General features: G+C 41.6%; 1 protein-coding gene across 4 annotated transcripts in view; it reads right to left on the reverse strand.

Moving 5' to 3' along the window:
* Positions 1-5984: 5984 nt before the first annotated feature.
* Positions 5985-27251, reverse strand: part of NRP1 (neuropilin 1) — a 137497-nt gene continuing 116230 nt past the window's right edge. For 2 of the 4 annotated variants that reach the window (XM_027073773.2, XM_027073771.2), the window contains exons 12-17: positions 23905-23964; positions 18275-18412; positions 13944-14215; positions 13367-13463; positions 11034-11084; positions 5985-8892 (exon numbers count right to left, since the gene is read on the reverse strand). In XM_027073773.2, the coding sequence (XP_026929574.1) occupies positions 8603-8892; positions 11034-11084; positions 13367-13463; positions 13944-14215; positions 18275-18412; positions 23905-23964 (908 nt within the window). In that variant the 3' untranslated portion in view covers positions 5985-8602. Of the gene's footprint in view, positions 8893-11033; positions 11085-13366; positions 13464-13943; positions 14219-18274; positions 18413-23904; positions 23965-27251 lie in introns of all 4 variants that reach the window. The other 2 variants (XM_027073772.2, XM_027073770.2) reach the window with 1 other exon arrangement.

The following is a 27251-nucleotide window of genomic DNA, read 5'->3' on the forward strand; positions in this document are numbered from 1 at the left end:
ATAAAAAAAATTGAATAGATGGACCAGCAAACAGACTGAAATACGATTGAAATTACATTGGTGTCCCCTAGAAGTCAAACTATGAAGCACTTTACAGTCCGTAAACTAAGCAGGCAGAGAGACTTGTGGTGTCCTGAAGAACAAGGTTGGCCCAGTTGGGTGGGGCTTAGTGTAATGGCTCTGTTATCCACTAGATGGTGCTGCTTAGCTTAATGGGCTGGATTGTAGTGGCGCATGTAGGTGTGTATGTACATGAGCAGGAGGGGTGAAAATGGTATTACCCAACTACCCAGTTTCTAGTATCAGAACTCTGTGCTCTCCCCAACCAGCAATCACACATCCCTCTGTCCACACCCTGCTTTTACACTGTCCAGGACCAAGCCATCAGGCACCTCCCTCCTGAGTTTTTCTCAGATGCAGCTGTGTTTCCCAATCCCACACTTCTGAGAGACTGCGGCTTTGACCCACTCAGACCTTCCAGGAGATGGTCTCACTGAGCAATAGTCGTCAACCAAGAACGTTTGCAGGACCGTGCTGCTGCTGATGCCCAGAGACTACAGCTGGGTGCCAGCCCACCCCAGAAAAAGTTCACACAATCATGTAGCAACAGTGTTTCAGGGATTATGAAAAATCACAACACACATCTGACACCAGGCTTCCCCCTTAACGTCCTTGTTCCAACACCTGTGAATGTGGTTGTTCTCCAGGGTCCGCTGGGATCTTTGGTTGTGGGGTGGCCTCACAGCCTCTACCAAATGTCCTCCCAGCAGGGGAACTGCCTCACCCCATGCAGCCCAAGGACCCTGAGGACCTCACTGTCTGCTCCTGGGGATTCGCTCTTCACACCAGAGTTCCACCAGCTAGTGAGCTGTGGAGTTTCAGACTCTGCACTCCCCTTGTTTATAGAGTCTTAATGGAATTTAAATCCTCTCCTTTCTCCTTTCTCCCTTTTTTGTTCAGTCCCTTGCATACTCTTTCTTTTCTCTCCAGCTTCTTTCTTACTCTCCCCCTGTGTCCGTCCTCTCTCTGCAAGCAAAACAGCTCCCTGACCTCCACAGCTTCTCTCTCCCTCAGTTCACCTCTCCGTGCTGTGTACCTGCTGAGTTCTCTGGTTCAGGTTGTGCAGATTGTTGTGTTAATCCTCAAATCAGTTTTGTAGGTGTGCAGGATGGTTTAGTGTTGGTCTGGCTGTATTTCAGGGGTGAGAGATGCAAAAAAAGCTTCCATGCTGTTCCACCATCTTGTCCCCTCCTATTTTATTTTGTATATTTTAGAGAGAGAGTGCCTGAGCATGAGAGCAGGGGGTAGGCACAGAGGGGGAGAGAGAGAGAGAGAGAGAGAGAGAGAGAGAGAGAGAGAGAGAATCTTAAGCAGGCTCCATGCTCAACACAGAGCCCAATGAAGGACTCAGTCCCACAACCCTGGGACCATGACCTGAGCCAAAATCCAGAGTTGGATCCTCATCCGACTGAGCCACTCAGGTGCCCCAGGAGTCTCATCTTTGACATAAGCCATCTCATCTCATGTTACTGTTCATCCTTGGTTATTTCTCTCCCTAGGCTATGATTGGTTTCCAGTCTGAAAGACCTCACTTCCCTATGAGGCAGGCATAGTGAATAATCTCAGTTACCTGGTACAGTAAGAGTTTGGCTTTGCCTTTGCAAGTTGTGGTAAAGACACCTCCTACTTCTTTAGTATACATGTATTCCCCCGCTTTTCTCAAAACCCTTAAAATTAGGGCCATGTGCCAATCCCAGGCTGCAGCACTTAAGAGACAGTGAACAAAGTTCTAGTCTTTTTTTTATACAGAGACTAGAAGCTCCGTGTTCTGGTTGGTATTGCAGCCAGAGGCAAACAGCCCAGATCCTTGAGTCACTGCTTGGAACAGAAGTGTCCTGCAGAGCTACCTGATTCACCATAGCCTTATATGAATGAAATATATCCTTTTATGTGTTGACTCAGTAATACTTGGAAGTTTATTTCTTACTACTGCATAGCCAAACCATAGTTAGCCTAAGCTAACACCTGGACCAACAGTAAAATGAGATCACAGTTCCATTCATTCCAGGACATTCCTGTAACAAATGACATTGGTAACAAGAAGACCTTTCCTTCACCTGTGGAGGTAGCTTAGAGTAGCATTTGGAATATAGACAGATCTGGGTTTGAATCTTGGAAATGCTACTTACTAACTAATTGTGTGATATCAATTATATTTCTCAGCCTTGCTGGACTTGTTTTGTAACTTTAAATCATAATAAGGTTGTTTTAAAGATTAACTGAAGCATATAGTGAAGTTTGGTACACAGTAAACATTCAGGAAATTGTAGTGGTTATGATGATAAGGAGTTAAGAAATTTATGCAAAGTAGATGCCACCATGTGCTCATTCATTAGCTGAAGTACACATAGCTGATGTCCTAGTCCCGTGTGCTTAAGGAACAGGGAAAATATGGAATGGGTGCCACTTCCTGGGCCTCTCCACCCACCCAAACCTCCTAATCAATAGATGAAATTAAATCAAAGGGATGATTTGTTATCTGGATGCCAGAAAGAGTATTTCTCCTTATAACTAACAGCAACTTAAATACATAGAGAATTAGAAGCTGATGTAACAAAAACTATGTTTGACTCCAAAAAGAAGATCCTTTTAGATGGAGGGCTTGAATCACAGCAGAAGAATCGCAAAAAAAACAAAAAACAAAAAAACAAAAAAACCCAAAAACCAAAACCAAAACAAAACAAAAACCTGAGGATTTGAATCTGCTTTAAAGATATCACATATTCAAAGTCAAGAAGCAATTTAATCAACATCAATGATTTTCAGAAATTGGACAAAATTAGAGAAAGGATAGCTCAAGTTAACAATGGTACAGTTTCCCGACTGGATTACATCAAGATTGTTAGCATTGTTAGCATTGCCAGCACTGTATCCTGTCAGGGTGATGATCGGGCCTTGAAGAAGGGTGTGGCATTAGTGCATGTCAAAAATGATGGAGTAGGGGGGATGTCTGAATCCCTGAAAGGAGCGTCATGATGGACCAGGACCTGCTTTCCATCTGGGCAAGACATTTCATTTGAGTAGCACAAGGGTGAGACTCAACAGCTCCTCACAGGACAGCATGTCCAATCCCAGCATCACACTCTACCAGAGCAAGCAGCTTCCTAACACCACTAACAGGGCAATGATACCAGTAGGTACTAGCTATAAGTGTTACACATTTCTTAAGCTCTTATATCATAATAGGTACCATTCCATTCAGCTGTACAGATGACCCTAAGGAATAAGATTAGAAATCATCAAAGGAAGATCAAGTAGGATTCAGTCTAGTTTTACCATTCAGGATTTTAACATCTTTGTAAAGTAGTAAACTGTGTGTGTTGAATAAATAAGGCAACTTCTTTTGGGTAGGAGGATTTGGCTCTTTACAAATGGGTCCTCCTTTCCCTACCCCACCCCTGATTATACTCTAATGAGTAGAGTATTTGCTATGCTCTGTAGCACTTTAAAGTTTTTGCCCAGCAAAATACTTAATCAGCACTATTTCTGCAGTCTCAGAAAAGCCCATGTATGTGTAGGTCCCTCCAGAGCAATCGTGCTTCTGAGTGGGATTGCCCATTTGCTAATTTTACTTTCTGTTTTCCAGGTTGCATCCAGTCTGTTTTCCGACTCATCTGGAAAGTGCTTTGTGAAACCTGCAGGCATGTGTATTTTCCCCATCTCTGAGTGTCTCAAAATCACTGTTGGAAGTGAGGCAAACTTTCACACACCTGGCTCAGCATTAACTGAAGACTATTTTGGCACTTCTCAAACCTAAATGGATGGGAATACAGGTTATCTGCAGATATTATTAAAATGACTCTGTGTGTCTGGGGTATGGCCTAAGATTCTGTAGCTCTAATAGGTGTCCAGGTGATGCCACTATTGATGCTGATTCTTGGGCCACACTTTGAGTAGCAAGGCCCTATGCAAGCACCCTGCAAGAAAATGCAGGGCTGTGAGATGGTAGGAGCAATGGAAGAGGAGATGAGATTAGAGATACACTGAACTCATCATTCAACCTCCCTAAACTTTGGATTCCTCATTTATAAGGTGGAATAATACTGCAAACCTTACCTCAAAGAGCTGCTGTGAAAATAGCTAATGCTTTCAATAAAAAGCAGTACAATGACATCACCATAGAAAATTCTGGTGCAGTGGAGTTTACTCTTTTCCTCCTAAAATGATATGATTGGTTCAAAGGACATTTATTGCTAACACGTTGCATGCAATGTGATAATGTGATGCTCTCATTTGAATCATCTTGCAATGTTTCATTGGACAGGTTTTTAAAAAGGTTGTTAATCTAGTCTTACCTACTTTTGGTGCTCAGTTCTACTTACTTTGGGGCTCCCTTTACTCCCTTTCTCAACCCCCAAGTTGAAAAGCTGGTAAAGATCCCTTAGTGGATATAGGTTAGGGAAATAGAACTAATGCTTAACAGAACTGCTTTTTAATGCAACACAACAGCTATAATTACCATTGGGAAGCAGAAATATTATGGAATGTTACAAAATCCATTTGATTTGTAAAAAGAACTAGTGTAATTCAGCCCAAGTGGCAATTAATAAGTTATTAAGGAAGACAGGAGATGGAACAATAAATAATTTTCATGCTTCTAAGTGTTTCAACCCTCATGATACATTTAATTCCTGACTTTGGGAAGTATTATAGAGTGATGTAGTTCATTACACCCAGTAAGAAGGACGTAGCCTAGCAGCTAACCAGGGGTGACACAGGGTGAAAACATCTATGTTTAAGGCCTTCTCAAACATGAGACAGAGACAATATTAATTGAGGGCCCTTAGCATTTTTCAGAAAGCATCTCTAGATGAATTCTGATAGACCCTTGCCAGTCATCATGTTTTCTGGAAACATCCCTGAAAGTAGGTAGAATTTAACTTCAGTGAAGTGATTACCCAGCTCTGTCTCTCTCTTCTAAGCAGAGAGACTTGAAAATTCCCTCAATAGGGAAAATGTCTTATTCTTAGATAAAGCTTGGAAGATGCAAAAGGCAAAAATGTCCAGAGAAGCAGGAATATTGGTTCCCTGCAAAGAGCTATACAGAACAGCCCACTTCTCAAGAAGTTCCTATGCTTTCAAATTTCCCTATAATCAAAGGATTATAGATAAACAAAGAATTGTTGGTCTTTGGACAGTAGGGTTGCTGGAAGAAGTTTTGTAAAGAGTCATACTCAGCATGCTTTGGCTTAACATTTCTCTTGCTTTCGTGTTGCTGTCATTATCATTATTACTATTACTATTATTTTAGTCCCAGATGGAATAGAAACTTTCCTAAGAATTAGCAAATGGCCAGTTGTAATGCCATGCTTAACACTGCCTTACACCTACATAGGCACATGCATAAACCCTGTCAGTTTAGTACCTACTTTCTATAAAAACAAAACTTACCAACAGATGTTTGTGAATTTCATTAAAAAAAAAAAAAGATTTACCAAATGGAATAAAGAGCATTTGACATAAGATTTGGGGTTGAAAAATTTCTGTGTATAAGGCTAAATTCTATATTCCTATATCCTGACAGTGTCTAATTTGGGTCAGTATTCTACTTTGGGATATGTCTTCTTAACTTTCTCTCCTAATTAGGATATACTTTAAAAATTAAAAAAAGAACTTTAGGGGCACCTAGGTGGCTCAGTCAGTTGAGTGACTGTTGATTTTGGTTCAGGTCATGATCCCAGGGTCGTGGGATGGAGCCCCATGTCGGGCTCTGCACTGAGCGTGAAGCCTGCTTGGAATTCTTTCTCTCTCTCCCTCTGCCGTTCTTCCCAGCTCACTCTCTCTCTTTGTAAAATAAATTTCGAAAAAGAAAATTTTGAAAAGAAAAAGAACTTTAAAAAATCTTGGAAGTGATTCAATGTTGGCACAATACCAATTTCTTTAACAAGAACAAAGCTAATATAATAAAAGCCATCAGGTGTGGGTGTTTTATGAAAATGTTTAATTCAACTGTTTCTTTGGAATGTAGTAGTCATAGTTTGGAATCTAAGTTACAGTTCAGTTCTATGTGGTTTTTATGCTACTCAGTGTCTGAGAATACAAATGTCATTGAAAGTTAAGGCTTCGCTGTTCATTTTGAAACAACAATTTACAAGCGTCATATTGTCATAGAAAATAAAAATTTCTGTAAAAAAAATTTGCACAAAATTTTATGATGGTACAAAACATGAAGCAATCATACACCAGTAAAATGAAAACATTTTACTACAGAAAGTCTTATAGATTTCAATAAAGAAAAAATAGGTTATTTTACACCTTTAAAAATTACGAAACAATCTAAAACAATATAAACTGAACATTTTGTAACACTGCCTTTACAAATTAATAACTTTATAAACATATAATTTTTAAATATATTTATCAGTGCAAGATACTTTAAAATTTAAAGTTGCAGTATCATTTTTCCTTGACTAAGGACAACTCTAAGTCTGTTGCCTTAAAAAAAAAAAAAGCAAAAAAACAAAAACACATCTTAGTGCTTTCATCCTGGTATGATTGTAACAACTGAATGAATGCCTCTGGGGATAAAAATCTATTCTTTTTTCCTAGTGATCAATACTTTCCTGGAAACAAAAGGCATTCATAATCCAATTAAACCAAGATGAATGGACTGACCCATTCATGATGCAAATGTGACTCCCACAAATGCATCTGAAAGGGACCCAGGGCAATGTAGGAAGGACAATCTAAAAGTTCTATACACCATGGCCTGATACAAATACACGGGAAACAACCACAGCTTCTTTGGATTAATTCGCATGCTGCCTGATAAGATATTTAGGGCTCTGTGCTGTTGTTCTAGGCTTCCTTCTTACCAGTCCCAAGGCAGGCTTTTTCTTTGTGAGCCATTGGAAGTTTCTAGGTGCATTCATTCAAGTCTCTGTTTTTTCAGCGTTGCTGCTCAATGGATGTTTTTAAAGATTTGTTTTGACTTTACTTGTTTTCTTTCCCTGTATTATCTTAAAATACTTCCCCCCAGGCACCAGGATTTATAGTCACTTTCTTAAATTAACTGTTCTTTCTTCCATTTCCCTTGTCTGATTCAATAGCAAAACAAGAGGGTTCTCAAGGGTCATTTTGCATATTTGGATGTAAAAATCTCATATTTTTGGATACTTGGAGAATTGTATTCAGTCCTTCCTTTGGGTCTCACTTAAAAGCCAATTAGTATTCCTTCTCCCTCAGCTTCTCACTCTATTAAATGCAAACATTTCTATCTCAGATCATTTTGATTGGAGCAGACAGACAAATGGCTTAAGGAAAAAAGATACTGTCACTTTAACCAGTTAACAAGAAAACCAAAGTTAGACTTTGGAGGGCAAAGTTAGGAATTTCCCTTATTTATTTATTTTTAAACATAAAATCTAGCAAAATTGCTTGCCATTACCAGCAGGTTAAAGCTGCAAGTTTCTTTTCTGGACAATGGCAAATGCTTAAATTCTAAGAGAGAAAAGAGAGAGAGAGAGACAGAGAGACAAAGAGAGAGAAAGAGAGAGGAGAGAAAGAGTTTACATTTGAAAATACATTCCATATGAAAGACCAATAAGAGAGAATATTGCAGCTTTGTACAAAAGGGTCAAGAGACATGAAATTGAACTACGGAAAAAGCAGAACAATTAAGCCACATTGCCAAATCTTCGGAGCCCTTGCCTTCCCAGGGGCTGACATCTCACACTAAAATATACTTTCTTCTTAGTCAGTGGGCCACCAGGGTTTGATTAAAGAGTAGGGCTTTCACCAGTGAGAAACAGAGCGGGTTGTTAATATAACACAATGAGAACCAGTACAAACAAAAAGGCACTTGAGAGGACATAGACTAGCCAGTGCCAAGGATTTTTCATTGCGGTTGTCGGCAGCACACCCAGTTGCCAGCAGTGTTTGGTGATGGCACGGTTTCCTGTATGGAGTTCACAAGCACGAGGTTTAGTACAACACTGGAAAACATCAAGAAAATTTGACGGTATTGCTTTGTAAACAGAGCTGACACACTATACTGGTACTGAGGCTACAGCACTTTAACATAAAACATCCTAACCCTTCTTTGCCTATGCACGACGCGGGCAATTATACACAAGCACAGCTTCAGGAGTCCACTGAAGTGCAGTTATTCTAATAGATTCTGGGCACTGGGCTACAGGTAGCATGTCCATCAAAAGGGCCCCGCTGAATACACTTGGTGCCAGCATCTTGGATTTTGCACAGTTTCTGAAAAGAATCCATAAAAGGAAGAGGAGAGAGAATGGGGAGGGAGAGTCGAAATGAATCATTAAGTCATTCATACTTGGTCTCAACACCAGCATTGGATTATTCAAATGAAACCAACAGAAAAAAGCTGACTGTACATGATTCCGATTGCGAACACAGCTAACTTGTTCATGTCTGTCGGCCGTACTCATGGATGCTCCTGAGAAAAGCCTGGCTCAGCGTCATCAACGCACTTCCCAGCCTGTACAGTGAGAGAGATCAACAAACAGTTCCCCAGCACGTTCAAGTTACGTCCTTCCCCTTCAATTCTCTGACGCATCTTTTCATCTGTCTGCCTTCATGCCTCCGAATAAGTACTCTGTGTATTCAGTTTGTCCTTTTTCAACTTCACACCATCCACGAGTTCAAAGTTATAGTTCTCCAGGGCAGATAAGTTTCTTTCGGACATCCCATTGTGCCAACAGGCACAGTACAGCACGACCCCACACACGGCACCCAGGAGGACGCCCAGGGCACTCATGGCTATGATGGTGATGAGGATGGGATCCAAGGTCTTCAACACGTTGCCCGGCTTCCTGGAGATGTTCTCATTGCTTTCTCCTGTGCCTTCATAGCCTGGGGTGCTCCCTAGGGGAAAAGAACAATTGGCCCATGAGCAATGACAACATAACAGATGAAAGTGGACAGAAGAATAGACAAAAAGGAGAGAAAAAAGCAAATCCCACACTCCAGTTTTGTCCGTCCTCTCTCAAGGGCCCGCAGGCAATCTCTGAAGTGGGGTTTGGCTCCCCCATGTGCGGGAAACACCAAGATTTAGAACTGAGGTATGGGAGGGGAGAGTTCTGGGGAGTCGGTGCTGTGACTCTGATAGATAGCTCAGCACATGGAAACAACTGATTCTGGACATACAGGGAGGGTTATGTTCTAATCGAATTCAGATTTTGCACAGCCCACCATCTGTACTAGATCACAATCTGTGTTTACAGTCCCTGGCCAAACATGTGGTCATCAAGCTCTGCAAAATGCTTAGTCACACATTTGGCTAGTAAGGGGATTTGACCATGACCTGTGTGTTTGCCTGATCCCCAAACCAGGCACAAGGAAATCTTCCAAGCTGCCCTTTCATGTGGCACCATTTCCAGCGAGTCTGGGCACAGTTTACACACGTGTTTGTTCCTCCACATGTAAAATCCCCAAGTCAAACAGATTCCCCCCAAGTCCACCGTGGGTTCGCTCAAGAAGGAGAGAGCTTTCAGGACAAAGGGGATGCTTGCTGCTGACACTTCAAATGGGTTATGGCTCAGAGCTAGAGACCGTGTCTGTGTTGTGCTGAATAGAACACAGTTAATAATCAGCATCTTTGCAGACTTGGTGGTTTCACTGGAGACAGTCACACTGCTCTGCAGTTCAGTCACTGGGGAAATGTTTTCTTTAGAGTGGAACATGAAAAATTATTAACATGGGAGCTCTGAGCCTAATTATGTGGTACTAGAAATGAGACTAAAATGTTAATGCACAACATTCAGTGTTTACTTAATGGTGTTCTGATCAACAAAGATTCCAATCAAAGAAAACTAAAAATATGAGATGCAAGTCCCTAAACAGGGGAAAACAAGCCTTAGGGCATATTAATATTCTCTCCCTTGAAACATTGTTTTGAAACAACCTCTAATAAAGTTTACATCTCAGCATGGTGGGCTGTATAACTAAGCTGAATGAGCTGGGTGTTAATGTTACTAATGTCATAGTATAGTGCCATATTTATCTGTGTCTATCAAGTCCAAGTCTGACTATAGCCAGTCCACATTTCTACAGGCAACAGGTGCCTATGCTAATGTGTAGGACACAGAACTGCTGGCAGCAGCTGTGAGTGATTCCGGGGCAAGTGTCCATCAATCCACAACTGCTGGCTGGGAGGTACAGAAGCTTCTAGAAATAAAATAGCATTAGGCAAGGCCCAACTCTGATCAAATGTCTTGTATTTGATCACAAAGTAGTCAAGAAAAACATACATTTTCAGATTAATCCGTGTAAGATCCGAGGCTACCACCCAATTAACCGTGCTACTTAAAGGCAAGTCACTGATCTGAGTTTTTCAGCCTCCTCGTGTACAAAATGGGGATAAATAAGCTTTAGAGAGCATAGAAGATACATATATAAAGTGTGTGGAACATACTAGGTCCTCAATATATCTTTGCCATCGTCATCATCATCATCCTCATCCTCATCACTGTCTTCATTAGCACAAAGTTAGGGGTCCCATGAAGAGGAGGAGGGAAACAGATTGAACACAACAGCTTATCACAAAAATTGGGTTCCAGTCCTCAAAGATCATGTCTGGATATCAATCAGACAAGAATTTAGGTTGGCTTCAAATTACTGTATGAAAATTAGCACTGATCTCTGGGTAAGTCATGGTCTTTACTGGTTTCCTACTTCTACAGTTGTAAAGTGAGAGTGTTTCACACAGTTATGCTCTAGGGGCTCCTCCAGCTCAGACATGGGAGGGCAGGGCGAGCACGCTCCCCCAGGGCTCAGCCACTCCCCCAAGCTGGACTTGCCTCGGTGGCTTCTCTAGACCTCCAGACAGCTTAGAAGAGAGCACTCACTCTGTGACAATTCGCAGCTCCATGGGCAGAGACGTTTATTTTATTTGAACTGCTTTGATATACCAGGGCACTAATGTTCCAGATAGTTGCTTCATAAAATTTACCATGAAAGCCATAGTAAATTAAAAAAAAAAAAATTGGTCAGCAAGAAAAATTTACCTGTTTCATCAATTTTATTTTCTGGGTTCCTTTTATCCAGGTCTGCCGGTTCTGACAAGTTAAACAAAATTGAAAGAGATATTTGAACTGCCAACAAAATTCGATACACACAACCACATAAACCTTCACACACACACACACACACACACACACACACACACACACCTTCCTCACACTAATGGTTCTGCTAGATCTCTTTGAGAGTTTTTAGTGCAATCCCACCCTACCGCATAACTATAGATCAATAGAGGGGCAATGTCAGATGACTAGGATATCTGTGTCACATCAAAATCCAGGTAGCACAGCTATCCGCGTTTTGAAGAGAAGAGTGGAGGGTGATGGTTTTGGCATCTGGAGTGTGGGGAGAAATCTGATGAAAATAGGAAACAGTAGTGGGGTTGTGCATATGGCTACCATCCTGTGCTTTTGTAGATAACTGCTTCCTAGCTCTTTGAGGCAAGAGACTGTGTCCTGTGTCTTAACAAACAAACAAACAAACAAACAAACAAACAAAAAAGCCCTCTGGAAAAGAGTTCCAGTAGCTCATGTGGTTTTGAGTAGGAGGTGGGGAGTTTGAGTACTTTATTCACTGCTACATTCCCAACATTTACAACAGTGTCCAGAACATAAAAGGTGCCTCAATAAATATTTGTTGCATAAATGTGTGGATAAGTAATAAATAGTTGATAGTCTTATAGCATCCATAGCTAAATATTCAAGGATATATATTTGATGAATAATTATACAGTTATCTTAGACATCTTTTTATTGTGACAGCAACATAGAGTATTTTGGCTATGCATTAGTTGTGACTTTCTGAGTACATTGCTTCATAACAACTATAGCCATGTGGACCAGTCACATGAAAAGAAAAATGCTCACAGAATTGTCTCAATCCCTCTATATATTCACCGGAGCACTTGGATGCTGTTTTGCGTACAATAGGCAGTCCATTAAAACTTGCTGAATGGAATTAAATTTGATTTCTTTTCCTTAGTTTAGGGAGTTTACTCTTACATTCTAAAAATATAATTCTCATCTTGGAATAGGAAAGCCTGTGTAACTGCATGAAATGCATATTTTTTTAAATGTTTATTTTTGAGAGAGAAAGGGAGACAAATAATCGGAACCAGGCTCCAGGCTCTGAGCTGGCAGCACAGAGCTCAACGCAGGGCTTGAACTCACAAACCGTGAGATCATGACCTGAGCTGAAGTTGGATGCTTAACTGACTGAGCCACCCAGGTACCCCTGAAATACATATTTTAACAACAGTGTAGACTTGGATGTGGCCAATCTGTAGAGTAATTGCAACTGAAATATTAAGTCTTATCATTTCTTGTGAAGACCTGCTAAGTAGTGTGGCATTAAATAGATTTCCTTACATAGTACGACGAAGCAGATCTTTATTCACTGCTCTTTTTCCCCTAATTTCTTTAATTGACCATATCAAATTATTGCCACTTTAGGATTACATATATTCAATATATTGTATAATAAAAGCTTTGCAAATTGCTGAAATGACCAAAAACCCATTACAGCCAACAGGCCCCCTTTGTCTTAAATTTGCCCAATAGGCTTACTCCATTTTGTTATAATTAACATCCTATTATATGATATATAGCAAAAGTTTAAGTGTAGCAAATGGAGCTTAAGACTAATTACTGTGCTATTACATTGTCATTAGTGATTCTATTTATAATTACATATCAAGAACCAGGGAATATGAATTGGTTTTCTATGTCAACTTTCATCTATACATCCAGACCAATAAAAACCATAAACTCTAATACTAGGCAAAGTCTCAAAATTTCATTTATTCTCTTGAGTCATTGCCACTATTTTCAGAGTCAGAAACATCTACTTACTTGTAATAAAGCAAAGAATTATAGCTTCTATGATTCATTAAAAATGTAACCTTAATTAAGTTCACTGTGCTCAAAATTTTCAACGGCCTGCTGTTTTGTTTATAGACTCAGATATTTGGAATTATCCAGATGTCTGAGTTTTCCACTTTTCATCAAAATGTTTTGGCATGGTATATATAGCCTGTAAACTGTGAGTCTTTCTTCTGAGCTATGGTTTTTGGATTCCACATTATTTATGTGGCTTTGCAGGTACAATCAGACACTAAATGAACTGGGTTAGGGAAGGACATAGCTAAAGATAAACTGACCCGATTTTATGCCCTGTTGCATCAAAATTTGCACTTCACAGGATGTGCCTATAGCCTGCATTGCAATTCTAGGTCTAAATGAACAAGACAAACACCATCACGTGAAAATAACTGTGCCCTGGGAAAGTGCGTCTGGTTTCGACAGCACTTCATACTTACTTGCGCAGTCCTCTTGTGAAATGTGGTTATTGATACTAATGTCATCCACTGCAATCCCGCCAAGGTTTCCTTTTCCGATTTCACCTTCAAAAATCACCTAACAAAACGAAATCATTTTCACAGTATTGAAATGTTCGGTCCTGAATAGCAGTGTTTACAAATGCTTGTTCAGTTCAATCTATGGCACATAAATTAAATTCATGAGATTTCACGTAAGCGTGCGCTTCGATCATCAATCTATGTTAACTGCCTGGTGATGGCATCAAACTTCTAACACTCTCTTTTTATAAGTCAAAGCGTTAAACTGGGGAAAGCACCAAATAAAAGGAATGCTCATTGTGGCAGCCAGAAATAGATTATAAAGTAGCATTCTCCTCTTTCTCAGCAAATTGGTTCTATTCCTACAATGTTGGAGACTGCGAAATATGCCATTGAGATTGCAGCGAAATCCCAGGTTCGGGAAATGCCTGAAATCATCTTTGGAATAATTCCCACATCTCTTCTCCATGATTTTCAACATTATCTCAGTGTCTCTGAAGGAGTTGCCCTCCCACCCGGGGAAGGGAAGGGGGCATACCTGATAAAGCTTCAGAGACTTGTGGAGCAGGACACGTCCTTCCTTCCAGTGGTCTCCCTGGTGTCCGATGGCCATCCAGACTAACTGGTCATACTCTTCTGGCTTCTGATAGTGCAGTTTGACCCTCAGCGTGCCCACGTGTGAACCGGACATGTGATACCAGAAGGTCATGCAGTGGGCGGAGTTCTGGGAATAAACCACGGGGCTCACCAGACGAGCCACTTTGCCCTTCTGGTTTTCGTCGGCTTGGGAATAGATGAAGTTGCCATCTCCTGCTGTGACAAAAACCCAGGTTAGGGAGAGTGGCTGAATGTATGAATCCTTTACCTCTTCTTTCCGGTTCCGTGACTCAAACCTTCTCTCCTAGGCTAAGCACCGAGAACCCAAATATGCAGTGGAAAGGGAGCGGTGTGCTGTTGTTGGGGAACCTCTTTGGCAACTGGGTCTGCACTCCAAGCCTCTGTGAGTGGATGCTTAATTGGGAGAAAGCTGTGAAGCAGCATTAATTTGGATACTACATATTTGGAATGCACTGTCACATGGATCTGGGCTGTGACTCCAGTTGGCCTTTGCGTCGTTGCAAGCACACTGAAAGCAGAGGGCAGACCTATTTTCATGCAACTTTAAAATAGTTTCAGCAGTACTGCTGTGAAGACCGACATTAAATGGAACATATTTTGCTGTTTTCTTATTTATCATTTGAGCTGGGTGAGGATACTTAGGTCATTATAGCTTCTTGATAATAATAAAGTTGCAGTTTTTCCAAATAATCTAGTCATCTTCTTTTTCCCACAAATTCAGATGATTTTTCCCTCATTTATTTTAATGGTTTATAAATTCCTTAAATACACCTGAAAGCTTGAATCTCAGCTCAAGTCCCACTCTTGTTTGATGTGGGCTTCTGGTTCAAGGAGAGGCAAGGTTGCATATTTGAGGCTTATTAGAACTTGCCATTTTGGCAGCGTAGACACTTGCCAGGCTGCAAGGACTTACTCTTGGCTTTGCTTTTAATTACCCCCAGTGGGAACATTTCCTCCTGCCACCACCTGGTCTATGCACACAACTCATGTTTCATTGTTTGCTCTGCAAATAGAAATACCTACTCTAACGCTTCACCTGATGTAAGTGTGAATCTGACGCTTGGGCCTCAGTGGGCAGCAGGATGTTTTGTTTGCTGCCCAAGGGGTTTGTGTGTTTGTGAGATACTTTTTCACTGTGCACATGTGGGCACGTCCTTGTATCTGCTCGCCTGCATCAACGGTGTCCAGGTGGAAGTGGATGTGTCAGTGGGCAACTTGCTTCCATCACCTGGCTGGATGAGATGCACCAAAACACTCTTAATGAAACCAACGGGTGAAATACGAAGAGGGTGGAAATTCTAGCAGCATATTTGATACTGTTTTTGTGGCGCGCTCCCATGACCAAGGGGACTCAGTCACTCTTGGTGTTTGTTTTCTCCCACTACTTTACCCTATCTGTGTGACACTGCCATTTCCCTGAGGTGAGTAGGGTATCAGTCTACGAGCAGGGACAGGTAGAAAACACACCCATCATGCCTCTGTGCCCAACATGCCCATCTTAGGGAAAAATACTGAAGTTAGCGATGCTGCAGAGAGGAAGCACACTAATGGAGTCCAAGAGGTTTATTTTGGCTAGTCAGTGAAGAGGTGGAAGAAAGAAGGAGAAAACTGGACTTGGATAGAGGAAAGATGGCTGCCTGAGAAATCTGTCATGACCTCTGCCCCAATGCACTGTGGTCTTCTAAACACATGCTCGGGGCACCTGGGTGGCTCAGTAGGTTGAGCAGCCGACTTCAGCTCAGGTCATGATCTCACCATTTGTGAGTTCAAGCCCCACATTGGGCTCTGTGCTGACAGCTCAGAGCCTGGATCCTGCTTGGGATTATTTCTCCTGCTCTCTCTGCCCCTCCCCCACTCACGCTCTGTCTCTCAATACTGAATAAAAGTTAAAAAAAAAAATTTTTAAAACATGCTCCTGTCACTCCTCTGCTCAAAGCTTGTCAGTGGCTCCTCACTACTGTTAGCCTCTTCACTTCTTCACCTGACACCCGAGGCCACACCCCCCCCCCCGCCACATATCTAACTGCTTCACAGAGGAACCTGCCCAACCACACCACCTGCCATCCGTCCTCCACGTCTGCACACGCCATCCTAGCTCAGACAGTCTCCGGGACAGAACTGCTTTCTCTGATCCCCCGTGTTACCTTTCTTGTCGCTGCTCATCCCCACCTTGGGGCACCCTCACGCCTGCACAGTAATCATTTCTCACCTGCAACCAGACTGTGAGCTCCTCAGGGCAGGGCTACCCTCCTTTATTCCCGAATCTCCAGTGTCCAGTTCAGCATCTAATCTAAAGTAATAGAGCTGCTCAAACAACTCTTGTTCAACGAACCAGGGAAGATGATGGGCTTCAGGAATCCTCCTTAAGGAGGTACATAGCTTCCCTCTTAGAAGTCAACTGCAGAAAACCACGTGGGTTTCTTTGAAAAAATTCAAAATTGAACAGCAGGATATTTTACCTAGATATTGCTAATTTAAAGAAATCTCCAGGTCTGATTTGCAAAGTGCGGAATACTGTGTAATGTCGGTCCGTGTGCATGTGTGCTGGGTGTAGGCTCTTTTCATCTAGGATTTTTATGTTAACAAGTTCCTGCCTTTCAGATATCGGGCTCGCCCCTCTCTCTCAGCAAATGATTGCCTTCCTAGTGCTACAGGAGGCTTTTTCTCTTCAGGGCAGACCTGGTAAATCTGGGTGTCTGGGAGAACAAAAGAGACAAATCCTTCTGAAGGAATCACACTTCTCAGCTGTTAATCTAAGACAAGCCCTCCTTTTCTGATACTCCAACACATAAAGCGTTGATATTTTTCCCTTTCAGGGGTTTTATCACAGTTCTGGGTCAGGAACTCTGTCTTCATTTTCTCAATTAGCACTTTACTTCTGCAAGCCTTTTAGCTTTTGTCTCTGGCTAACATAGCTTTTAACCTCCTTTGAATGTCAGATCCTACTGAGCCATTTTGCTTCACTTTGCATCAATTTTTCCACCATTACTGCCTTCATTTCAGCTAATTGCATTTGGTTAATTTGATGCCATTTATATGTACAGTGCCATTTACAGTCAAAGTATTTTAAGTTTTCTAAAACTGCTTGTCTTAAGATTCAATTGAAAGTGTCTCAGAATTGAAGGAGTCCAATTTTATCCAATTTCCTTGTCATTCTCATTAGGAAAAGAGGTAGCTGTGGTGGAAGGCGGCCAATTCAACCTACTTAATGGTTATATTCACTGGGGAAAGAAAAGTGAACAATAAAATGGGAGAGGCATGAAGTGCCCTCTGCCCATCCATTGGCCCACTGACCCACTGGCCCAAAGCCCTAGCATGGGGCAATTTTGCTTAATGAGATTTCTCAGCCTCAGAAAATGCCCTCAAAGGTATCATTTGAGAAGCCACCTCTTCAGTGAACAGTCCTGTAAGTCTCTCTGAGTAGGGTAGAAGTCACTGGGTTGTATCTGTTGTGTATGGGAGTGTGTGTATATGTGGTCTTTGTAGGACGCCGCTGGATCTTTACACTGGGTGACAAGATGACTAAGAGGAAAATAGGATGGCGGTGGATAAAAAGTTCTTGGAGTGGCTGTCAGCCCCCTGTAACCCCCAGCCCATCCCTCTGCCCCTCATTAATCTTAGCAGGAAAGCAAGACAGGAGGTGGTGTGGGGTGAGGTTTCCACCTGCTCAGAAAAAATGGGCTAGATTTACAACCTTCCTCTAAAGAATAAGAATCCCACCCCACCTTCTTCCACTTCCACGTCAAGGGTCAAGAGAGAGCAAGCAATAGTCTCACTTATTGTTTCTTTAGCTGAAAAATAAATGAGATGACATATGTCTGGACTTGCTTCAAAATAATCCAGAGTCAGGGGTGATAGGGATAAAATAAGAGTCCTGTGATTTAGTGCCTGTTGAAGTTGGGTTATATACATATAGGGTTCATTTCACTAAGCCTTTTCTATTTGAGTATGCTTGAAATTGCCATAAACAGCTCAGGAAAAGTATGAAACAGGTAATTATTCACACATCTTTACCCAGTTTGCTATTTACCAGAGAGGCAGTCAGTTGCCAAATTTAATCAGCTTTCTCTAGTACTTGGCGGACAAGCATCCCTTCTAGGAAAGGAGAGCTTGGTAATTCCAGGAAAGGAAGACATGAGTGAATGCATGGTAGTCTTTTCAAACACCGCTGGTCCCACAGGCCACAGAAACCCTCCATAGCCACACCTTTGCTAATTCAAAGAAATGAGGCTGAAGTGAACTCTCCGTTACCTGTGTGATCCTGAATCGGTCCGGTTTTGCTGGTCAACACGCTCCACTTGAGCTGCACGTGATTGTCATGTTCCCAGTGACAGAATGTCTTGTGAGAGCCCCAGCCAAATTCGCAGTTAAAACCGTATGTTGGAAACTCTTCAGTGGGTGGAAAGGAAAAATAGAGAAAAGCAGAGAAAGACAAATTTAATCATTTAGGTCAGAAAGGCCTTTAATTTGCTCACAGAAGGCACAATTTATATAACTTAACGTATGTTTGAAAATTCTGGGAAAGCCACAAAATCCAGGATTACCGGGAAACTCAAAAGACGCATGGAGATGTCAAAATGTTTGCAAAATCACGTTTAGGATTTTTTTTTTTTTTTTATCCAGCTTTAAAAAGATTATGGACTGCCTGCCAAATTGGTTTTACATAAAATTTCCAGAAAGGTTACTTTCCAAGGCATATATATTACATCTGTAGCATTCTCCCTTGGTCCACAATATTTAATATGAAAGATACTCTATTCTTGAGTATTATATAAATTGATATCCACCAATGAAAAGAATCTTAAGTACAGATTGACCTGTGAACCTTAAAAGTCTAGAAATGTGACTGGGCTGGATGTCTCATTCTGGAGGCTATCTGTATTCTCACCATTCTGGCTAATGCCTCAGGTCTTTAGGTCAGATCTCTGAAGCATTTCTTAAGATTATTTTTTCTTCTGTGCTTTGCATCAGGTCAATCAATTTTAAATGTAAGTTTCTGCTTTTTTAGTGAATTTTAAAATGTGTATGTAAATTGTTCACCCCACTGAAAACCCAGGCAAGTTCACGTAAAGCCAAAGCATTTTTAAATAGCTGCGCATTAAAAAAAAATTTTTTTTTCATGTTCAGAGTGTTTCCTTTGGAATCTAAAAAGAAAGTATGAATGGATTCTCAGAGGGATTATTTATTTTGTGTGTTCTACAAGGTGCTATTTGACTGTGGTGTTTTTTTTAACCCCCACAGCTTTACTTTTTTTACTCAACTCCTTTTTTTCTTAGAAGTAGCTTCTCTTTTTAAGTGTGGAAAAAATGAAATCTTGGATTTTGTTTTTGGTAAACTGAAGCGAATAATAAATATAACCCTAAAGATAAAATTCTCCTGCTTCTGCCAGTCCCACTCCTCCCCCCATTACATAAAATTAAACACACAAAGCGCGGCTGTTTTCTCTAATGAAGGAAGGTCACCACTTCTTGAGTTTAGGTAATCCACAAGATGGCAGCATTGAAACGGAGAGAAAGGTGCCCAGGGCGTCTCGCCAATTGGATCTTGAACATTCCTCAAACAATTCCTATGTACAATAAGGGAGGTATAGTATCATATGTTGCATTAGGGTCAGGCTGAGATCCTAGCTTGCTTTGATCTTTAACTTTGTCCGGGTTTAACACGACGTAGCCTGCTTTCTTCTCGGAGCCTAGGCTCCATTGCCCCTCCCCCACTTTAACAATGGCGGGAGGGATTTTAATGGGAAGATTTAGTGAATAGATAAGGATGATTTACTTTGCATTTTTAGTTTCCAAGGAACCCTTTTCAAATGCTAATGTAGAATTTTGGAAGGAATGCACCATATGCATTGTCAAAAGGAAACTGGATGGATTCTCCCATCCAGGGACAAGGAGACCTCCTGAGGGGTGAGGGGTGGAAGGGTGCCTAGGGCCAGTTTGGGAAAGTAACTCTAGTGTGAGCCACGTGATGCATACAACGTGCGGACTTTGTGTTAGTGCAAAAGGGCTGTATTTTACAGCTATGGTGTCACTGGAGTGATATATTTCATGTCTAGTCTATCCTAACCATGAAATAGGGCTTCTTAAAGCATGAGAAACCCTCTCCAAAATTTACCACACTTTTGAGCAGCAAGATTGAATTATGCAGATGAACTACAGTCCATTGAACAGTGACTGAATGGTTGAGCAACCTTGGATGTCAACACCCACAAACCTGGAATGTACTGCCGCATAATCTCATGTTAGAAAATGTTAATATTGGAAAATGTTAATATGTGTGTGGTTTTGGGTTTCCTCCTTAAATGTAGTTTAGAAGACATGCACATGTAGGAAGGCAGCAAGCCATTACAGCACACACATTTCTGGTTGTATTTCTGGTTAATACATCAAATTGTTATTGTATAGTATAGAAAACCACACCATGCATTATTTTGGCTCTTAATTTTCTGGTGATAACAATAAAATATATGAACTTGGATGTTTTGGTAATGACCAGGACATAGGACAGCCTTGCTTGAAAGGAGGACTCAAGCATTTCTGCAGCTGTACTGCTCAGTGGTCTGTGTTTATCTTCTCATGTTTTTTCCAGTCCTAGGAATTTAACAAGGCAATCTGCTCTAACGTTATGTATTTTACTACTCTTTCATCTTCTTGTCCCAATCATATAATCTCTGGCAATCTTGTTAATTTAAAGGAAATACTCTTTTTTTTTTTTTTTTTTTTTTAATCAATGCATATGGTGGTGAGGGGTGTGGGGTGAGAAAATGTTGAAAATTCAAGCCTGGCCAGAAAGGCTATTAAACACATAAAATATACACAAACATTTATAGGGAAGGGAAAGAAAAAAGAGATCGAGGGAGGAAAAAAGAAGGACAGAAGCAGAAAAGAGGAAAGAGAAAGAGAAAAAAGCAAATTGATGAATGAAGTTAAGTATATAGGACTATTGACCTTTCCGTCTTCAAAATATTATCCAGGCCCTGTGGCTGCATGATTCTCATTAAATTCATTGGGAATAATCTGGCTAAATCCCTTCTTGACTCTTAAAAATAGCAGGAAACAATATTCTGAACTTAAAACAAATTTACAGCCCCTGTGAGCACGCACCAGCTGCAATTGTTGAACTATCTTGCCCACAGTTGAATCATTAGCACCATATATGCACAAGGATTTAATTTTAGAATCTGCTTTTCAAAACTTCTTTTGAGGATGTTAACTAGCTTACTAACAGACTGGTCTTTCAGTCCAAATAAGTGGAGGTGCTCAGGCCCATGTAATCAGAGGTTAGGAATATACTCTGAGCTGCTATAGGAGTGTTTGAAGATCCTCAGAGGGTGAGATGTTTCAGCAGGGGGAGTTAGATTTAAAATGCAGGGTTTCTCATCATTTCCTGGCAAAGCATTAATAGGCTTTTATGCATCTGATTACAACCCAGGCAGTATATGAATATTATATATCCACTGAATTTATTACATTGATAAGAATCCACAAAAATGAAATTTTAAGACTCTGCTTGAGTATCTAATGGTTTCAGCAAAATGAGATTAGATGAAAGTTCAGGGGTTCAGTTTGCTGCTTATAAAGATGTCCAAAGAATCTGAAAACTGCAGAACAGTGTAGATCAAATTATCAGATAGGTGGGTCCCACCACCGGGTGAACACCTCAAAATCAGACTTGGCCTCTGACTTTATGTACACTCTGGGCCTACTGAACTGTTCTGAGCATTGGTTTAGCCAGAAGGTGACAATGAACAGAACTCCTCAAAGAAGGTCAGACTGTCCATTATCCACAAAGACTGGGAGACAGATTCAGGACTCAAGCAGTGGAAAAACAGGAAACCAAGGTCATTTGTGGAACTCAAAACCAGAGCAGACCGCCTTTATCAGTAAGCTCTGGTTTGACATAAACTGGTTTAGATTGTGGTCGCTATGGGTCTTACTGGTTCTCGATCTGTACATCTGTGCTCTGACCACAGTACACCCTCTGAGATGGCTGGCCCTTGAACTCATGCACAAACCAAATGCATTCACAAAGTCATGCCTAACCTTCCACCTCCAGGGAGAATTATCCCATTTTGGAATCTGGTGTATACCTTTCCATTTTCTCTAGAACTGTTGCTCACTTTTAGTTTTTAAATGATCCCTAGCTCTTTAGATAGGCAAGAGGAGAGAGGAGTTGAAACAAGTTCATTGGCAACTTCAGAGTGGCTTTATTTTTTAATTTTTAAAAATATTTATTAAAAAAAATTTAATGTTTATTATTTTTGAGAGACAGAGAGAGAGCACGCAAGCAGAGGAGGGGCAGAGAGAGAAGGAGACACAGAATCCAAAGCAGGCTCCAGGCTCTGAACTGTCAGCACAGAGACTGCCGCAGGGCTCAAACCCACGAACTCTGAGATCATGACCTAGCCAAAGTCAGACGCATAACCGACTGAGCCACCCGGACGCCCCTTAGAGTGGTTTTAATTAACTCTCTGGCAAGAGAAAAAACTAACAGAGCAGTTAATATGTTTGTTACATCATTAGAACTTCATGTTTTCACCTCAGCCCTCTTCCCTATGACAGAAGGTCACAGAAAGCCAGCCGGCAGTTACTCCACAGAAAACCACCCAAGAGGGCCAAGGGCCCCCAGAAAAGTCAGGAAACAAGCGAGAGGCCGGGCTTCACTCATGACCAACTGCAGCCATCCAGCGTGGTTGCACAACCCCTGGAGGCCATACTTTACAACTGGTAAAGATGTACTTTGGACTATAGTTTTTTTCTGAATTTAGGTGAACAGATACTCTTCTGTTTCACCTTTCCGTAGTTGGGGGTGTCTGAGCCATGGGGTAGCAAGAACTCTGTCAACCTGAGCACACCACAGGGAAACTGGGGGTTAAGTTCAAGTGAAGAGAAGTTTGTTTTGCAGTTTAATCAGGTCAACGGTGACAGTGTCCTTTAAGGAAGCATACTAATTAGAGCAGTCCTTTCTACTTTCTGCCTAGCTGGGTAGTGTCATACTGTTGAGGAAACATTGATATACACCACACGCCCCATTAATAAATGACTGTGGAGGCCAAGGCTGAGTGAGCTTCAATAAAGGAAATGGGAGAAGCTGGAAAACTGACCTGGTCACCTTACTCTAATGATTAACTTTAAAGTATTTAAAACCTCTGATTGCTTATACTGACTATTTCCCTTCGTGTGTGTCTGGGGGGAAGAATTTTACAGAATACTAACAAAATACAAAAGAGAGAAGGGGGGAGGCTGCCATTTCACTGCCGCTGGCCGCTGATAAACAGCAAGCCAAGGGTTTGAAAAGTCATTACGCTTTTCTATGAATAAAAGGATGCAGAGGCGCTCCCGAGGGCGCCGCTCTCCCCCCGCACAATCAGAGCCCTGGTTTCCTGCACCCCACTTCGTGGCACGCCCACTGGAAACGCTGTTGTCAAACTGCCAACTTCGTGGCAGGCAAAACTGACAAACTTTGCCTGTCTCGGTTTTGCAGAATTGTGATGAAAATAAATAGTCAGGCTGCTGCCTGTGAGATTTCCTTCTCCTGTAGTTTGCAAACACAGTCCATGTCCTAGATGTGCTGCGTTAAACAAAGTATGTTACTCAGTTCCTTCAGTCGGGAGCTGGGATTGTCACCATTTGGCAATTACTGATGGAGAAGGAAACCTCACTCCCGGCTGCATATACATGTGGATGAAAGGAAAGCAATATTTATGGCTCATGCTTAGAGACCAGATGCTGCGTGGCGTCCCTCTTCTAGGACTTTGGGGGAAACCGAAACCAAGAAGCTGCGCAGGGCACTATTTCAGGGCATGACGGGGGCGGCCATGCACTATTTAGGGGGGGGGAGAAGCACACGTGGAATCTACGCCATTTTGTTTTGTTGGATACCTGATTGTATTGTGCTGTCTATTATGGTTGGTTTTTCTGTGGTCAGCACGGTGGTCCCACCTGAAAAACAAAAATAGTGACAGACGAAAATGAGAAAAAGTAAGCATTGGGGATAATAAGCATTAAAGAAATGCCGCATGTGTGCATACATCTGTTAGAGGCGAACATTTTCCACAGAAAATCCTTCCTTTAATTCCGCCTGTGGTAATTTGTTTTACTTAGATTTTGTCCACCACGATATCAAGTTCAAATAAACCACTATTTTTTACTCAACACATTTGCTCATAAAGCATCCAGGCGGTATGGACAGTTTGAGACTTTGTTCCAAGGGCATTCCCTGGTTCCCAGGCTAAGCGTGCTACACCATTGTGACAGTGAAGGGCAAAAGCCTCCACAAGTCCCCAGTGACTTGGGAATTAAACTTGACCTGGGCCTCTTAAGCTTCAAATAGTTTCCCAAGGTTTCAGATGCGTGCCTTCAGGGGCGGTGTAGGGCTGCTCCCCACAATCTATTTTGAAAACTGTAGGTTTAAGAGGGCGACAGCAGTTCCTCCTTTCTTTTGCTGCTGTAGTTGTTTATTTTTCCCAAGGACAAATATTCTGCCCAGTGTGTGATTTGGAGAAGCTGCAGAAAAAGTTCACAGGCCCAGAGAACTGGAAGTTTGCACAAAGAATATCCTGAATGTTGTGAGCTCTCAATCAGTGGGGCAACTTTGGAATTCCTGGTGAGGGAACCAGGTGCTGATTTAGCTCCACCCTCTTTTCTTCTGCACCCTGGCGCTTCCATTTTCTGCTCCTCCTCATTATTACACTTCTAGTTCTGGTTTAGTTTTTTTAATGTTTATTTATTTTTGAGAGAGAGAGGGAGGGGCAGAGAGAGCTGGAGATACAGAATCTGAAGCAGGCTCCAGGCTCTGAGCTGTCAGCACAGAGCTAGATGCGGGGCTCAAACCCATGAACTGCAAGATCAGGACCTGAACTTAACCAACTGAGCCACCAGGTGCCCCTACACTTCTGTTTTAAAGTTGTGTTCTTGAACTCGCCAAACACAAGAATCACGTGAATGCTGGTTGAAACTGCAGCTGCCAATCCGCCTGTCCTCCTTGGAACTCCTTGAACCAGAATGTCCAAAGTTCAGGCCTTGAAATCTGAAGCTGCAAAATCTTCTCAGGTGAGGCTTATAACTGACTAAGTGCAGGGGAAACACCGGTTTGCTGTTTATTACATAAGGTGTTGGAGCCATTTCTCCTTATGTGTATCTGTTTTGCAGATTATGATCAGAGATAATCTATTTGTTACCCCAAGAGGGAAAGCCCAGGGCAGACTCAGGGGAAGGACATGGGGTGGGCTCATGAGTATCAGGGAAAGTTTGGGAGGTGGTTATAAGGTGCCATTGTACAGCTTCCAGTAGGATCATTCAATAAAGATGTGTGATCATCTCTATTCTGGCCAGGTCCTAGTTTCACCCTGCAGCTTCCACAGAGCAGAAATCATCCAGATCATGAATCAGAGAGCCGTAAAATCATGCTCTTGGGATGGTTTGAAGATTTTGGAGCTAATCGACTACAGCACCAAGTCATGTTACCCTTGCTTTCCCAGCAAATACGCTGGATGAGCAGTCACACGTGTGCGTGGCCTCAATGAGGCAAGCACCAGGAAGAAAGAATTATATATATTATGGGTTAAGGAGGTGAATCTATAATGGCAGAATTGGAGGGAGGCCAGAATACATTAGCATTCTGTTCCCAGTGGTCTCAAGGGAGAAAGACTCAAGGTGAAAATTCACTTTTTAAAGCTGATATGCATTATCAGTTTTGTTATACGTTGGGAGCCAAACTCTGATGTTGGGTACGCACAGACCCAATGAGAAATTTAGCCTCCCGGTGCCTTTGAAGCTAATTGTATTATCTAACGACTTCAACAGCATTTGCAAATGAGTAACTTCAGGGGTGAATTTTCACCTTGGCAAGCAGTGTGGGAGACCAAAATCTCTCCTCATTTCCATGCATTTTTGTAGAGTTCACCTGGAATTCAGTGTTGTTTGTAAGTAATGAGCATTTTGCTAAAATACTTATTTGCCACTATATTCAAAGCAGCCAACCCAGGAGGAGAAATTAAAGGGACACCATCTGCATTAAGGAACCAAACACCATGAAAGAGAGCATTCATCCTAATTTCCACACCCCCTCCTATCAGGATAAGGTGAGGATGCTTTCACTTTGGCTCCATTACACTCAACGTGCCAAGTTTGAGGCTCTGTCAGCAAAGCCTGTGACTGAAGGAGCAAGGAGTGTGTGTGAGCCTAGGATGTGAGCTGTTTCCATGCAAGGTGATACCTGGGTCAGGGAGGATTTTGCTACTTGCAGAAAAGCTTACATCGGAGCACACCCTTTCTCAGAAAAGGAGAACAAGTAACTTCATAAAGCAAAACAAGTAAAAACAGCAACAAGAAGAAAACCCAAAACTGGCCGCAATGCAATAAATGAATTTGAAACATGAGATGCCTTCTGAAATCACCTCTTCTTGATGGGGGCGTAGAGCAGGCATTATCAATACCTCTGGAAGTTCTTAATATATGTCTGATTCATAGAAATGTTGAGACAAACGGGCTGGCTCAAGAAAATAACTTTTTTTTGCCATTGTAATATGTAAAAAAGAAAAAAAAAACTACAACTTTTTTCTATCTCACCAATAAATGATGTTAAATGCTGTAGATAAACTATAACCTTGTACATTTAAAAGACTGTCAGTGTTTCTACTATAAATGACCCATTTTCTGTGGTTTGTTACTCGTTTGGCATACATAATTTGCTCCAGGCTAACATACTTGCCCTATTTCATTCAAAGGGTTCAGCTTCAATTGATTCAGTCATGAACTGATCCAAAAATGAGAAGGTTGGTTGTTCTGATATGAGAAGTAAATCTGAGGCTTTGTTTCTAATCAATATTAACTGACCACTTTAGGATTTATAAAGAAAAGAACCTTCTCCACAAGAGGGCAATTGAAAGGGTATACTGTGATGACTACAGTCGTTCTTTTTTATGAGGAATTTCACTACAGATGTGTGACAGGGTCCACAAAGAGCCTGAGGTCTGTGTCAGGGTGTTTACAAGCAATCCTGGGAAGGTTCCACAGGACCTGGTTCATAGAATGGTACTCTGTTCTTAACATCAGGTGTAGGGTTTTCAGCTTGAACTTGACATCTCACAAAGAAAATGCCTCTACACTAATTAATTTTTGTGGCTTTTGGCTGCTTACACACAAGATTTGTTTTCAAAAGCCCAACATTTATTGGCCCTATGACTGTAAGTGATTAGCCTGGAAATTTGGAGGGAGACAGCCTTAGG

This window comes from Acinonyx jubatus, chromosome B4, assembly GCF_027475565.1.
Source record: "Acinonyx jubatus isolate Ajub_Pintada_27869175 chromosome B4, VMU_Ajub_asm_v1.0, whole genome shotgun sequence".
In the NCBI taxonomy this organism is placed as follows: domain Eukaryota; kingdom Metazoa; phylum Chordata; class Mammalia; order Carnivora; family Felidae; genus Acinonyx; species Acinonyx jubatus.